We start from the raw sequence: 17,243 nt of genomic DNA on the forward strand, positions 1-17,243 counted from the left end.
AGCTATAGCTAGCAGAGTTATGTAGCTTGGTGAGGATTATAACTTCGGCTGCCAGATCAGTCCTGCATGTACAGACCTAAAGCCAAATCTACTGCATTTAATGTTTAATATAGAAGTCCATTTGAAACTTTTACTGTTCTTGATCTATCACTCTGTTTAACACTACCACCTGGCCTTTGGTTGCCTTTTACATTGTTCAAACTGTTGCTAGCAACTGAGTCAGGACTCCTGCCTTGAAAAATGTTATGGGCACAACTCTTTGCCTAATTATGTCAAAGAAAATTGAATAACTTTAATAAAAATAAAAGATGAAATTTTTTAAATAGTTAAATTAATAAACTTTTTTTTTGTCTTGCAAGTACTTGATGACCCTATCAGTGCAGGTGCCACTTAAATGCACTCAGTTCACACTGTAAAGTGGTTTGTGTTCAAAAAGGCATCCAAAAACTTGCCAAAACTGACATCGCCTGTGCTTGTGCCATGTAAAAAGCACGAAGTCCACTCTACTGAATGGTCTGTGTTAGGAAGGGCATCCAGCTGTAAAGAACCTGCCAAAACAGTCACAGAAGTCTGGTACAGGCTTCTTATTTCTTTGTTGCTCACAAGGGGCTAAACATAGAGGAGACAAACAAAGGGATTAAGTTGATTACATCGACCCTAGTGCGTAACTGGTACTTAATTTATCGACCCCGAAAGGATGAAAGGCAAAGTCGACCTTGGCGAAATTTGAACTCAGAACATGAAGACAGACAAAATACCTATTTCTTTACTACCCACAAGGGGCTCAATATAGAGGGGACAAACAAGGACAGACAAATGGATTAAATCAATTATATTGACTCCAGTGCATAACTGGTACTTATTTAATCAACCTCCGAAAGGATGAAAGGCAAAGTCGACCTTGACGGAATTTGAACTCAGAACGTAGCGGCAGACAAAATACCGCTAAGCATTTCGCCCAGCGTGCTAGCGTTTCTGCCAGCTCACCGCCTGGTGCAGGCTCTTGTGAAACTGTCCCACCCATGCTAGCATGGAAGGCGGACGTTAAATGATTATGTTGTTGTAGCTATATTTTGTATATAATTGCCATATTGTATAATCCTACATATTGCCATATATCTCACAAATGTTTGGTTCATTTTTTTTACTAATCCTCTTCCACAGAACATGATAACTGGCACAGCTCAGATGGATGGTGCTATCCTTGTAGTCGCTGCCACGGATGGTACTATGCCGCAGACACGGGAACATTTGCTTTTGGCCAAACAGGTTAGTAGCTCAGGTTTGTGTTTGTATGTGCATGTGTCTTTTGTAGCAATTTTTATATTTTATTCTGGTTTTCCATTAATTTAATTCTGCCTTTCCATTACACCAATCTATTAAAACTATAAAGATTATTATAAGAGACACCTATTAGGCATAATCAATTGGGGTTTTTTGTGGGGGTGGGATTAATCCAGTATTTTATTTAAATATATTCTTTCACTTCTTTCCTCTATCTTTCCTCAGCACTCTGTCCCGACTATTTCTTTACAGTTCTATACTCTCTTTCATCCTCCTCTTCTCAACTTGGAATAATTTACTTTTACTTGAAAATAAATAAGGATCTGCATCAGAAGGAGCATCCATCTTCCTTAAGAAGTCTCATCTAACCCATGACAGCATGATAAAAATGATGATGACAGCAACGACAACGAGAATTGTGTATGCGTGTTGTTTAAAACATTTTAACTAGTGATGATCTTAGTTTAATGATAGAATTATCTTAAATCTTTCAGATTGGCATTACCAAACTGGTTGTCTTCATCAACAAAGCTGATGCCGCAGATGAAGAAATGTTGGAATTAGTAAGTATTTTTTTGAAATATATTCATGTTGCTTTTGTGGTTTTGCTCTTAATCAGCCTTGACCAAAGCCATTCTGGATGAAACCACCCCATTTCTTTGTATTTCTAATATTATATTTACTAATATATTTTGTGGGGGTGGGAGTAAAATTTGGCTGCTATTTCAAGCAGGTTTTTCAACTGCATAGAGACTCCCTCTTGTTGGTTGTGTTGTTATATGCAAATCAGCTTTGGTTTAACAGCCCTACATGCAAAGCGCATGGCCCAGTGGTTAGGCTATTGCACTCAAAATCACTAGATCCTGGGTTCAGTTCCCTGACTGGGCGATGCATTGTGTTTTTGAGCAAAACACTTCATTTCACATTGCTCCAGTCCCCTTTCGATCAATGGGGATTGATGGCCTGCTCGCTTAGCCAGCAGGGTGGTGTTATTTGAAGGCTAAAACTATGCAAAAGTGCATTGTGACCAGTGATGGGTAACAACATCTGATTGACTCAGTGACTGAGTCAGTCAAAAATTAAGTATTTTGTTTATGTGGCACAGTATGAGAGACAAGCTATGATCTGCTAACCTCCCACTTGTTACCTAGCATCCTATCAACTGATGCCATAATATTCTGATAGAAGTAATAAGAAAAAGAAAATCAGGTGTGTTAGTAGGCAGGCATGGGCTTGTGGTTAAGAAGCTTGCTTCTCAACCATGTGGTCTTCGTTTCAGTCCCATTGCACTGCACCTTGAGCAATTATCTTCTATAGTGCTAGGCCAACTAAAGCTTTGTGAGTGTTAAGGTATATTCATGTGTCTTATCTGCCTGTTTGTGTGTGTATATGTTGGTGGCCCTCTCAGTGCTGGTGCCACGTAAATGCACCCAGCACACTCTGTAGAGTGGTTGACATTAGGAAGGGCATCCAGCCAGAGAAACCATGCCAAAACAGATAATGGAGCCTGGTGCAGCCTCTGGCCTTACCAGCTTCTTTCAAGTCGTCTAACCCATCTCAGCTGTCTATGATAAGAAAGACATTTAATCATTCAGGTAAACATGCTCACGATCAAGCCTGTCAGGGGAAACTGTTGCTCAACCTACAAAAAATAGCAGTCAAATCTCCAGCTCAGTCTCTCCTCTATTTCTTTCATGCATGCACACACACACACACACTGCCTCTGTCAATATTTAACCCTTTGATATTTGTTTAATTTGCTGTTCAACACCTGTCAAAAGATTATCCAGTAATTTCTGTCACCATGATTCTTTAGTTTTTTTTTTATTTATGTAATTGTTTTCCTTCTACACCTGTAGGTAGAGATGGAAGTTCGTGAATTACTGAGTGAATTCGGATTTGATGGTGATGAAACTCCCGTAATAACTGGTTCTGCTCTTTCTACCATTGAGGTAGGTTTGTATTCATAACATTCCTGTGTACCTTCAGTTTCTATCTGCTCTCTATTTTATATTACATTGTGGGTATATCAAACAGGATAGCATTTTTGTATCATTTTTTATATGGATTTTATTATATTATTATAGTGGTTGGCATTTGGAAGGGCATCCAGCTGTAAAAACCATGCTGAAACTGACTTCACCTGTGCTGGTGCATAAAAAAGCATTCAGTCCATTCTGCAGGGTGGTTGGTGTTTGGAAGGGCATCCAGCTGTAAAAAGCCATGCCAAAACTGACCTCACCTGTGCTGGTGCATAAAAAAGCATTCAGTCCATTCTGCAGGGTGGTTGGTGTTTGGAAGGGCATCCAGCTGTAAAAAGCCATGCCAAAACTGACCTCACCTGTACTGGTGTGTAAAAAAGCACTCAGTCCATTCTCCAGGGTGGTTGGTGTTTGGAAGGGCATCCAGCTGTAAAAAGCCATGCCAAAACTGACCTCACCTGTACTGGTGTGTAAAAAAGCACTCAGTCCATTCTGCAGGGTGGTTGGTGTTTGGAAGGGCATCCAGCTGTAAAAAGCCATGCCAAAACTGACCTCACCTGTACTGGTGTGTAAAAAAGCACTCAGTCCATTCTGCAGGGTGGTTGGTGTTTGGAAGGGCATCCAGCTGTAAAAAGCCATGCCAAAACTGACTCACCTGTATGGTGTGTAAAAAAGCACTCAGTCCATTCTCCAGGGTGGTTGGTGTTTGGAAGGGCATCCAGCTGTAAAAAGCCATGCCAAAACTGACCTCACCTGTATGGGGTGTAAAAAAGCACTCAGTCCATTCTGCAGGGTGGTTGGTGTTTGGAAGGGCATCCAGCTGTAAAAAGCCATGCCAAAACTGACCTCACCTGTACTGGTGTGTAAAAAAGCACTCAGTCCATTCTCCAGGGTGGTTGGTGTTTGGAAGGGCATCCAGCTGTAAAAAGCCATGCCGAAACTGACTTCACCTGTGCTGGTGCATAAAAAAGCACTCAGTCCATTCTGCAGGGTAGTTGGTGTTTGGAAGGGCATCCAGCTGTAAAAAGCCATGCCAAAACTGACCTCACCTGTACTGGTGTGTAAAAAAGCACTCAGTCCATTCTCCAGGGTGGTTGGTGTTTGGAAGGGCATCCAGCTGTAAAAAGCCATGCCGAAACTGACTTCACCTGTGCTGGTGCATAAAAAAGCACTCAGTCCATTCTGCAGGGTGGTTGGTGTTTGGAAAGGCATCCAGCTGTAAAAAGCCATGCCAAAACAGACACTGACACCTGGTGCCATCTTCTGCCTAGACAGTTCCTGTCAAACCATCCAACCTGTGCCAGCATGGAAAGCGGACATTAAATGATGATGATGATTATAAGACACTTCGTTTCACATTGCTCATGTTGAAATGTAGATCAACGAAGTACCATAAAAACTTTTCCACCCTCTAGCTGTCACATCTTCAATGTTCCACAGGGTCAAGAGTAGGAGGGCTGAAAGGTTGTGTCTCTGCCCAGTAGCTACATGAGCACCTAAAGCAGTTAGCAAAAGCATGGTACATACTATCAAATCATACTCAGTTCTGAGTGACAGCTGTAGTGGCTGTATGTTGCAGGCAGTCATTGCTGCATGGTAAAGAAATTTACTTGTTGCCTCGTAAATGAATTTTGTATTGAATTGTGAAAAATGTAAGAGGTTTGTAGCCTCGTGAATGTAATATAAAAGAGCGATGTCCTCGGGTAAGCAGCGATCGGCAGGCATTGCTTGTTGCCCTCATTTATCATCATTTTCATTTGTCATTTCATAACATTATGTCTATGTCCAGCCCGTAGCTTCCCTTCTGCGTAAGGCCTTTATGGCCAATATAATGAATAAAAGAAGTTTACTTCCCAACATTGTGGCTTCAGCCTCAGTACCCTTCTGCATTGCACTTGGGACATGTCTTTTATGTTATATCCCTGGGCTGACTGAAGCTTTGTGAGTTGTTCTGGTAAGCAAAAACTGAAAGAGGCCTGTTGTGTGTGTGTGTGTGTGTGTGTGTGTTGGTGACCCTGTCAGTGCTGGTGCTGTGTAAAAAGCACCCAGTACACTCGGTAAAATGGTTGACATTAGGAAGGGCATCCAGCTTGAGAAACCATGTCAAAACAGACAATGGAGCCTGGTGCAGCCTCTGGCCTTACCAGCTTCTGTCAAGTCATCTAACCCATACCAGCATAGAAAACAGGTGTTAAATGTTGTTGATGATATGAAACAGAAATATGTATGTGTGCGTGTTCATGTCACCTTGTCTCGACATCATACATTCGTTTCAGACAAGTGTCCTTCATTTCCAGTCTTGTATGAAACATGACTGGCTATAGGGAAATACCCGATATGGAAACAGGTGAAGGTGGATGACAGGTAGAGAATTTAGCTGTAGAAAATCTCTCATTTAATTCCATCTGATCCATGCAAGCAAGCATAGAAAAGTGGATGGTGGTAGCAGGAAGGGATCATTTAAGAGATATTTGGTTGCTGTTTCTAGCAAGTTGAATGGCCATATACAGGCTCTCTCATTGATTCATTATTTATTGTAATGTTTTAAACTGAGTTTGTCTTATTATAGGGCAAATCTCCTGAAATTGGAGCTAATAAAGTTAAAGAACTACTTGATGCCGTTGATTCTTATTTACCAACACCTGAGAGAGATCTTGATAAACCCTTCAACATGTCCATTGAAGGGACATACTCCATTCTAGGTATGTACTGTGTAAAGTTCTTTGCTTTGTTTTTGTTTTTTTTTGTGGGTAGTAAATCAGGCAGGGAAGTGGAGCACCCTTTGTGCAGTTAGTAAGATCTATGATAGCAGCTGCATAGCATAGAATCACAATGTATGACAAAATGTACAATGAGGTATCAAAGAAGACTGAAGGTGGACATAATTGAGTTAGAGTACCTCTAGGTCCCCCACTTAGTATTTGATAACATTAAAATTCTTTACATGCATCAGATTCTACTAAAACTCTCAAACAACTATCCGGAAATTTGCAACCAAACAAACAGTCTGTCAGCCACTTCGGATATCTTGTATATCTTGCCTTTCTGAGCATTGACAAACTGAAGTTTTTTTAGCATCTTGCAATTCACTGGGTAGAGACCCACAAGTGTATATACCATCTTTCTACCATCATAGGTGCCTGGCTTAGTGGTTATAGGGTGTTGAACTCATGATCGTAAGATTGTGGTTTCAATTCCTGGGCCTGGTGACATGCTGTGTTCTTGAGCAAAACACTTCATTTCACGTTGCTCCAGTCCACTCAGTTGGCAAAAATGAGTATTCTGCGATGGACTGGCGTCCCATCCAGGTGGGGAATATATCCGCCATGGAAACCAGCCCTTATTAGTTGGCATGACTTCAGAAGAGAAATTTTATCTTTTTTTTTTTCACTATCATTTTGAATTTAGTGTCACTACATCCCACAGCCATGCTTATAAAATCAAAAAGCAGCACAATGCTTGACTTTCGGAAACGTCTTTTTATATTTGGAATTGTTGAAACCTGGAACTACTCCGATCAGTCGTTAACTATCAAGACACTATCCTTCAAAAAGTTGACACTTCCCACAATCCACCACTATTACTCTTAACCCACCTTATATTCTTTTTTGCTTTATGTTTTTGATTTTTTGCTTGTTCCTTTTTTCTGTTTTAACCTCTGTTCTCTGCATACACCTGAGACATGGCAGAACTAATTTATCGCTGTGGCATAAGTTAGTTGTGCTTGAGCAGATGCCAGCCAGGTAGGGTTGGCGATATATGAATACAAGTAGCAACTTCTGCTCAGCAGTGAAACTTGCTGATTTTGAAGGTAATGCTAGGACTATTAAAGAAGCATTATCTACAAACTGGTTATAAGGACTGGAATGACATTTCTGTAATTATATTGAAAGAGCCTCTAAGGCTTTCTGCTTTGTCAAGTTTTTGAATGTGTTATAATAACCAGTATAACATTTTTATCAGATACTAGCAGTATCGCCCGGCGTTGCTCGGGTTAATAAGGGAAATTACTATATAAGCATTTTTAGAGATGTAAAGTATAATAGCCATCTCAATATGGCTAACCACAAAGGGTGGGGTGTTACTGTAGCTATTTACGTTCTGAGATTTAATAATAAATTTTTAGAGAGTTACTTCCCTTATATATGCCAAAAATGCATTAAAAATGGGAAAAATTGATGGTAAATTTTTTTTTTAATCGTAGACTCATCGTAGACATGCGCTAATACACCTGAACGACAAACCTGCATGATGCATCTTATCAAGTACAGCAAATCACGACATCTCCTGTCCCCTTGTCATTTTCCTCAGTGAGGCCCAGCATCCAAAGATCCTTTTTCACTACTTCATTCCATATCTTCCTGGGTCTACCCCTTCCACAGGTACCCTCCACAATTGTAGGGTAGGTGTGAGAGGTCAGATATAGCTGGTTTTTATGCTGATGGGTTAATGCTGTTTTCTGTCTTTTACCCTTATCTGATGATATGCAAGGCACCTAAACACTATCTTTATATATAAAAGTGAAGTTGTGTGTCTGTCTCCTACGATTTAGATTCCTAACTACTCCCACATTTTGTGGTGCAGTTTAACCAAAACTGGGTATCTTATAGTCGTGATTCATATCGAGCCCTTTTGGGTATTAGCGCACGTCTACGATGAGTCTACGATTTAAAAAAAAATTTACCATAATTTTTTCCATTTTAATGCATTTTTTTCGCTATTATATAAGGGAAGTAACTCTCTAAAAATGTCTACGATGAGTCAACGATTTAAAAAAAAATTTACCATAATTTTTTCCATTTTAATGCATTTTTTTCGCTATTATATAAGGGAAGTAACTCTCTAAAAATGTCTACGATGAGTCAACGATTTAAAAAAAAATTTACCATCATATTTTTTCCATCTTTAATGCATTTTTTTGCTACTTTTTGGCTATAACTCTCTAAAAATGCTTATATAGTTATTTCCCTTACAAACCCGAGCAACGCCGGGCGATACTGCTAGTATTCTATAAATTCATTATTGTTAATTTAATATTTAAGACTTGAATTTTATCTGATTTATTCACTTGTCTCCAAGGTCGTGGTACTGTTGTCAGTGGTCGATTGGAAAGAGGTGTGTTGAAGAAAGGAGATGAGTGTGAAATTGTTGGCTATGATAAGAAAATCAAATCAACTGTCACAGGTAAGTTTCCAATTAAAAATTCAAGATTGAAGTTCTTTTTGATTCAAGTCTCACAGGTTCCTCGTTTTAATGTTGGACAGAAACGATTTCACTTAATTTTTTAACCTTTAGCTTTCAGATTACTTTGTCAAATGTAATGCTTATTTCTTCCTGTTGGTTTGAATTAATCATGCATTATCTCATAGCATCAAGACTTCTATGATGTGATTGTTTCTTTTTAGAATAGGGTGCGTGTGGGTGGCTAGATCTGACCACTTTCAGTAGCAGAAATATTTGGGCTGGATATGGTCAGTTTAAATGCTAAAGGATGATGTAAAAGTAAAAATAAATTATGACCATTACAATAGTTTTGACCAATTTTTTTCTGTTTTGGAAAGCTAACTTATTAAAGAATGATGGAGCAAAATTTCCTAGGGATGCTTGCTGCATGAAAACTTAATAGTAAAGTGAATGTTAGCATATTTGATGTAGTAAATCAAGAATTTTTTTAATTATTTGAAACTATACACTGTGTGATGACATCAGTCCTTATTTACATAATTAAGCCTGATAAAATAAAGCTTGGTTGCAGGAAGGACAGCCCCCAAATTTTAATTACAGAATGCTGTGAGAATGTGAATTCAGTCTGAACTCAAGGTTTAATTTAGATCTCAGGTTGTCCCCCCTGCACTTTTTTTTTCTTTTTCTTTTGCTACCATATTCAATCATCATCATCATCATTTAACGTCCGTTTTCCACGCTAGCACGGATTGGACGGTTTGACCGGGGTCTGGGAAGCCAGGGCTGCACCAGGCTCCAGTCCGATCTGGCAGTGTTTCTACAGCTGGATGCCCTTCCTACGCCAACCACTCCGCGAGTGTAGTGGGTGCTTTTTACGTGCCACCTGCACAGGTGCCAGGGGGGGTCTGGCATCGGCCACGATCGGTTGGTGCTTTTAACGTGCCACCGGCACGGAAGCCAGCCAAGGCGGCGCTGGCATCAGCCACGTTCGGATGGTGCTTTTTATGTGCCACCGGCACAGAAGCCAGTCGAGGCGGCGCTGACATAATCTTTGATCTCATTACTAAGGGTGTGGTTTCTGTTTATTACATATAGTAGTGTCCATTTTACTGTAAGAAAAAGTAAATCCTTTTCAAATGCCATAAGACATTGTTTTGTTGTTTTTTTTTCTCAGCGGTTTTTATATATCCAATTTTCCATATTTACAATAGTAGTCTCTCTCTTTTTACTCTCTTTTACTTGTTTCAGTCATTTGACTGTGGCCATGCTGGAGCACCACCTTTTTTTTCGAGCAAATCGACCCCAGGACTTATTCATTGTAAGCCTAGTACTTATTTTGCCGAACCGCTAAGTTACGGGACGTAAACAGACTAGCATCGGTTGTCAAGCAATGTTGGGGGGGGGCAAACATGGGCACACAAACATACTCACACACATATACATATATACGACAGGCTTCTTTCAGTTTCCGTCTACCAAATCCACTCACAAGGCTTTGGTCGGACTGAGGCTATAGTAGAAGACACTTGCCCATGCAGTGGGACTGAACCCAGAACCTTGTGGTTGGTAAGCAAGCTACTTACCACACAGCCACTCCTACGCCTAGTGTAGATTTCTTTAAACAATTTTTTTAACAACTACATATATAATTCAAACCAGGAGTCTATAGAAGGGAAACATCAAGTTTTTGTTGGTAATGGGTTGCTAGAGTAAGCAGTTTATTTTTTTTACTTAGAGGTAGGCTTGACAGAGGCACAGACTGGCTATGTCATTTAGAAGTTTACTTCCTGACTACATGGTTATGGGTTCAGTCCCACTGCATGGTACCTTGGGCAAGTGTCTTTTACTATAGCTCCAGGAATTTGCAGCAGAACCAATTTTCTAAAAGTGTAGAACTTTAGTCTTTAGGATAGGTTTGTCACATCCTTGGTATGTTCTCTAGTAGCTTGTGGATTTCAGAATATGTTGTACCTGCTTTGTCAAATGTGACAAAATTAATTTTTAATATCCATGTTAACATAGAAACTATATTATCTAATCTGATTATCCATGGTTTAATTTTGATATGTGCAACCATTTTACTGTATATTGTGATGGTCAATATGCTAATAATAAATACATGTACTGTTTCTATTTCACTTCCTTTATTAATCAATTCATTAAAATTTAACCAATTAAATAATCAGTTGATTAATTGTTTGGTCAATCAGCTAGATTTGTCAGAGGCCTTACATTACCGCTCAAGACCTTACCAATGATATTCCCTCTCCACTGCATTCACTAATAATAATGTACCCTCAAATTACACAACTAATAATAATAATAATAATAATAATCCTTTCTACTAAAGGCACAAGGTCTTAAATTTGGGGCAAGGGTGATAGTCGATTACATTGACCCGACTACTCAACTGGTACTTAATTTATTGACCTCGAAAGGACGAAAGGCAAAGTCTACCTCGGTGGAATTTGAACTCAGAACATAGCAACAGCCAAATTACAGCTAAGCATTTTGTCCAGCATGCTAAGGATTCTTCCTGCTCGCCGCCTTAATGTCATCATCATCATCATCGTTTAACGTCTGTTTTCCATGCTAGCATGGGTTGGACGGTTCGACCAGGGTTTTTGGAAACCAGGAGACTACACCAGGCTCCAGTCTGATCTGGCAGTGTTTCTACAGCAAAATGCCCTTCATAACACCAACCACTCCATGAGTGTAGTGGGTGCTTTTTACGTGCCACCAGCACGGAAGCCGGTCAAAGTGGCACTGGCATCGGCCACGTTTGGACGGTGCTTATTTGCCACTGGCATGGGTATCACAACTACAGTTTCCATTTGATTTTTATTTTGATGTTGATGTACTTGACTCAATAGGTCTCCTCAAGCACAGCAGGTTGCCATACGATCCAAGGTAAGCACAGCAGGCCGTCCTGCGATCCAAGGTGCTTTGGATGGGCTGGGGCTGCTATGTGAAGCTGGTGCAGGAAACCACCATGAACTTGCGTTATTATAATAATAAAGTGAAATAGAACCAGTGCATGTGTTTATTATTGACATCATGATCATCTCAAGAGAAAATAAAAACCTGTTTCAACACAAGTTCACAGTAAGAATCTTGCAACCCAAATACAAAAGTAAAATATTTACGCACAACTTTGTAAGCTTTAAAAAGCTTCTTGTACATCGCCATTTAAATATACATCTTGACAGTTTGAATCCTTTTTCAAACTTTTTAGAATGAAGAAAAAGTCATAATAAATTTGCCATCCATATTCTATATTTCTAAATTCTATACAATTTTAATTTCATGTCTTATCTGAGATACTGGCCGAAAGATGGATATCTGGAAATTTTTTTTAGGATTCCATTTTCCTTCATAAAATTTTATATGCAGCTTTGAAAAGCACAATTTTCTCTTTTTTCAATGTCGTTAAGAGCATGTGGAAGAAATCTTCATCATCATCATTTAAACATCCGCTTTCCATGCTAGCATGGGTTGGACGATTTGACTGAGGACTGGCGAACCAGATGGCTGCACCAGGCTCCAATTTGATCTGGCAGAGTTTCTACAGCTGGATGCCCTTCCTAACGCCAACCACTCCAAGAGTGTAGTGGGTGTTTTTACATGCCACCAGCACGAGGGCCAGTCAGGCAGTACTGGCAACGGCCATGCTCCAATGGTTTTTTTTACATGCCACCTGCACAGGAGCCAGTCCAATGGTGCTGGCAACGACCTCACTCGAATGTTTTTTAATGTGCCACCAGCACAAGTGCCAGTAAGGTGACACTGATGCATTTTGTGCAAATAACCTATTTAAAATGCAATATATCCTACATTTTAACAGCAAATTTACAAAGTGTTTTTTTCCCCTTTTTGTTCAGCAGTATTAATCTATTTATTTAATTAACTCCATTTTCCCATTCATGTCCATCAATTCACCGTTTATTGTATTTTTTTCAGGAGTGGCTGTGTGGTAAGTAGCTTGCTAACCAACCACATGGTTCCAGGTTCAGTCCCACTGCGTGGCATCTTGGGCAAGTGTCTTCTGCTATAGCCCCGGGCCGACCAATGCCTTGTGAGTGGATTTGGTAGACGGAAACTGAAAGAAGCCTGTCGTATATATGTATATATATATATATATATATATATATATGTGTGTTTGTGTGTGTCCCCCTAGCATTGCTTGACAACCGATGCTGGTGTGTTTACGTCCCTGTCACTTAGTGGTTCGGCAAAAGAGACCGATAGAATAAGTACTGGGCTTACAAAGAATAAGTCCCGGGGTCGATTTGCTCGACTAAAGGTGGTGCTCCAGCATGGCCGCAGTCAAATGACTGAAACAAGTAAAAGAGTAAAAGAGAGAGAAAAGAGAGTATACTATGGATATATTTTTGCAGTGAATTGATGGTGGTAAACTTCACTGTAATCTTTCCCATCCTAACATGTCTGAGGTGCTTTTCCTTTTGCTAGCTCTTACTTGTTTTACAGGTTTCCAACCAATAATGCTATTTTCACAAATGTTCGTTATAATCAAAGGTGTTCAGGACTACAGTGTTCACTATGTACTTCATTTTGATGATGTTCTTTACTTTATATTCCACAGGTATTGAGATGTTCCATCAAACTCTTGGTAAAAGTGAAGCTGGAGATCAGCTTGGTGCATTAATTCGTGGAGTGAAGCGTCATGATGTTCGACGTGGCATGTGCCTCTGCAAACCTAATACTGTTAACATGCACAATAAAATTGAAGCCCAGGTAAAAATTATAAAAATACACTTCATTTTTCAAAAGAGAGATTATTTTGTTTGTCTTTTTTTTTTGTGTTGTTACTGCTGTGGATTAACAGAATCATTAGAGCATCAGACAAAATGCATTGCTGTATTTAGTTACAACTCTTTACATTCTGAGTTCAAATCCTGCTGAGGTCACTTTTGCTTTTTATCTTATCAGATACCAGTGAAGTATTAGAGTTGATATAATTGTCTAACCCCAACCTACTCTCAAAATTACTGGCCTTTTGCCTAAATTAAAAACAATAATTATTGCTGTTGTTCTCATTGTTGTTGTCAAATGCAGAATGAATGGGTTCCTTATGTGTGAGTCTGTATCAGCAACAGGTGCTTGCTTGGCACTCTGTTTGTTATGACAATGAGGGTTACGTTTGATCCTATCGAGGGAACAGCCTGCTCGTGAAATTAATGTGCAAGTGGCTGAGCACTCCACGGACATGCATACCCTTAAGATAATGCTTGGAGATTCAGTGTGACACAGAACGTGACAAGGCTGGCCCTTTGAAATACAGGTACAACTCATTTTTGCCAGATGAGTAGACTGGAGCAACATGAAATAATGTGTCTCGCTCAAGGATACAATATGTCACTGGGAATTGACCTCATGACCTTACGATCATGAAACAAATGCCCTAACCACTAAGCCATGCACCTTCACACTACTACTTCTTCTTTTCCTTATTCTTATTATTATTATAAAAAGATAGGTTCTGAAATTAAGAGACTTGGTAGATAACCAAAGTGTTGTAATTTTTCATGCCAACCGCTCTTCCTTATCCATCATCATCATCATCATTTAGCATCCGCTTTCCATGCTGACGTAGGCTGGATGGTTTGACCGGAGCTGGCCAACTGAGGAACTTCCCCAGTTCCAGTTGTCTGTTTTGATTTGGTTTCTATGACCAGATGCCCTTCCTAACACCAGCCACTCCACAGAGTGTACTGGGTGCTTTTTACAGGGCACTGGCATGGATGCTTTTACGATGCAGAGGCACATGTGCTTTTATGTGGCACCGTATATATTTGTTTCCAAAAAGGTGATGGTTTACTTGTTGGAGTGGCAATTCTTTGGTAGCTAATTACACAATGATTGTAGTAAGGGTTAAATTTATAACCTTGTGGTGTATCATCTAGCATACTGTACTTTTATGTAAATATTTATTATTATTATTATTATTATTATTTAAATTTATCATTCTAGGTCTATTTATTGACAAAAGATGAAGGAGGGCGTTCCAAACCATTTACAAACTATTTCCAAACACAGATCTTCAGCCGAACTTGGGACTGTCCAAGTTTTATGTTGTTAGACCAAGGTAAAGACATGATGATGCCTGGTGAAGATGGGAAAGTTGTTTTCAACCTCTTCAAAAAAATGGTAAATTATTATTATTTTATTTTTATTACTCTTTACTCTCTTTTACTTGTTTCAGTCATTTTGACTGCGGCCATGCTGGAGCACCACCTTTAATCGAGCAATTTGACCCAGGGACTTATTCTTTTGTAAGCCCAGTACTTATTCTATCGGTCTCTTTTGCCGAACCGCTAAGTAACGGGGACATAAACACACCAGCATCGGTTGTCAAGCAATGCTAGGGGTACAAACACAGACGCACAAACACAAACATACATACATATACGACGGGCTTCTTTCAGTTTCCGTCTACCAAATCCACTCACAAGGCATTGGTCGGCCCGAGGCCATAGTAGAAGACACTTGCCCAAGGTGCCACACAGTGGGACTGAACCCGGAACCATGTGGTTGGTAAACAAGCTACTTACCACACAGCCACTCCTGTGCCTATTGTTATTATTATTATTATTATGTTTTGGCTTTGCTTTAATTTATACAAGCTGTACCTAGGTCGCCTGATTATTATTAAAGGCAACAAACTGGCAGAATTGTTTGCATGCTGGGCAAAATGCTTAACGGCATTTCATCCATCTTTACATGCTGAGTTCAAATTCTGCAGAGGTTGAGTTTACCTTTCGTCCACTCCAGGTCGATAAAGTATCAGTTGAGTACTGGAGTTGATGTAATCAATGAGTCCCCTCCCCCAAAATTTCAGGCACTATGCCTATAGTAGAAAGGATTATTATTATTATTATTGAGTGAGAGAGCAGTGCATGCCACCAAAGTGACACTGGGGTAAAATATACAAAGCCCAGTATACCCATGACTACTCGTCTGATGAGGGTACACCAGGCACATGCATCACAACCATCTGTGTGCAACATGGTGATCTCATATCAAGATTAACAGGGCTGGCAACAAGAAGGGCATCTGACCATAGAAAATTTACCTCAACAAATTCCACAGAAAAATTGTCCAGTTGCATATATATATATATATATGAGGCTTGTAAATATGGTAAGAATGTGAATGGGCAAACAAGCAAAGTGAGGAGAAAGTATGGAAGTTCACTACAAAGGAGTTATTTGTATCCTTTCCCAACCTTAACACTCTGCTGAAAAGTGGCAAAGAGATGGACTCCAACAATGAACACTTCTCAAAACACAGAGGAATGCACATGTACCGTTTTTACCACATGTCTCTGAGAAGAATTACATTACAAAATACATATTTGTGGATTACTAATTCCATGAGCAGGTTGTCCTGTTGACCAAACAACTGAATATTTCTCTATTTCATTAAATTTGCCTCAAGGGCAATACAGCTGGATACCTCTCAGTGAATCAAAATTCGCTGAGATCCATTTACTTCAATATATTTGTGTGTGTATCAAATAGGTAGAGATGAGTTTGTGGTTGAGAAGTTTACTTCCTAATCACATAACCTCATGGTTTGGGGTTCATTCCCATTGTGTAGTACCCTGGACAATTGTCCTCTACTGTATCTCCAGGCTGACCAAAGCTATATGAGTGGATTTGGAAGAAAGTTCTTCATGAGTGTTACTCTCATACAAGCCATGTTATTTGTTTACAGTTTTCTATAAAAACATGTCCAGCCATGAAGAAATATTACTTAATTTGGAAACAAATGAGAGTTGACAGCAAGAATATTTGCTTCAACGAATTCCATCTGACTTAAAAGAATGGACTTACAAAATAAAAATGATCGTTATGTGCATGTGTGTAAAATAAATTGTTACAATTTTAATATAAATGATAAGCATTATATCAATCTTACCATTAATTTGAAATGGAAAAGAGAAAATAGTTTATTTATGTATGTATGTGTTATTTACTCTTTTTTTATATTTTCTTTTGTATAATGTACTAACACTATTTCCTCCTTTTCTTTTTCTACTCCGTCTTGTTCTTCTCATCACCCTATCCCTGTTTGCTGTTATTTTAGGCACTTGAGAAAGGACAACGCTTCACATTGAGAGCATCTGGAGTGACACTTGGATTTGGCGTAATCAGTGATGTTCTGGCTGATTATGACCCAGCAGAAATGGACAAGAAAGTACGGCAGAAAGACAAATGAACATTATAAGATCGAATGTGGATGATAATCATTACAAAATACAAAGAGGGGAGATGGATGACAACTCAAATAACAACTGTTTAGGATATCATTTTTCAGTGTAGTGTACACCAAATTCATTAAACATTACAATAAAGTTTGATTTTTTCTATAAACTAGTTATATAAACTATGTTTTGTTTTTATTTCTGATGATGATTATGATAATGTTCTTTGGCTCCTTTGTTTCTTGTTCCAGCTTGACCAGAATCCGTTATTTTAAATTAAAAACCTTGCCAATAAGAATGTCTTTATGTTGTTTTTTGATCAGCTAGAAACAGCAATTGAATCACCCACAAATCACATCTTACTGTCTCAGAAAATCAGAAAATAATTAGGTCACGATAGATTGTGTAGTTCTGAATACAATATGCCTTTAAAAAATGGGATGGCCACAACTGGAATGACTTTAATCTGGATCAAGCTGATTTGGGATGAAACAATAACTTGAGCTAAACAGGAGTTGACTCTAGGCTATCATTTGACTTGCCAGAAATAATCAAATTTCTTCAAA

General features: G+C 39.1%; 1 protein-coding gene across 1 annotated transcript in view; it reads left to right on the plus strand.

Moving 5' to 3' along the window:
* Positions 1 to 16,859, plus strand: part of LOC115212141 (elongation factor Tu) — a 28,721-nt gene extending 11,862 nt beyond the window's left edge. Inside the window, exons 5-12 of the mRNA XM_029780985.2 lie at positions 1,165 to 1,269; positions 1,779 to 1,847; positions 3,144 to 3,236; positions 5,836 to 5,968; positions 8,346 to 8,450; positions 13,054 to 13,205; positions 14,442 to 14,618; positions 16,560 to 16,859. Of these exons, the coding sequence (XP_029636845.1) occupies positions 1,165 to 1,269; positions 1,779 to 1,847; positions 3,144 to 3,236; positions 5,836 to 5,968; positions 8,346 to 8,450; positions 13,054 to 13,205; positions 14,442 to 14,618; positions 16,560 to 16,691 (966 nt within the window). The 3' untranslated portion in view covers positions 16,692 to 16,859. The remainder of the gene's footprint in view (positions 1 to 1,164; positions 1,270 to 1,778; positions 1,848 to 3,143; positions 3,237 to 5,835; positions 5,969 to 8,345; positions 8,451 to 13,053; positions 13,206 to 14,441; positions 14,619 to 16,559) is intronic.
* The last annotated feature ends 384 nt before the right edge of the window (positions 16,860 to 17,243 follow it).

The sequence above is a fragment of the Octopus sinensis genome, linkage group LG1 (assembly GCF_006345805.1).
Source record: "Octopus sinensis linkage group LG1, ASM634580v1, whole genome shotgun sequence".
Taxonomy (NCBI): Eukaryota; Metazoa; Mollusca; class Cephalopoda; order Octopoda; family Octopodidae; genus Octopus; species Octopus sinensis.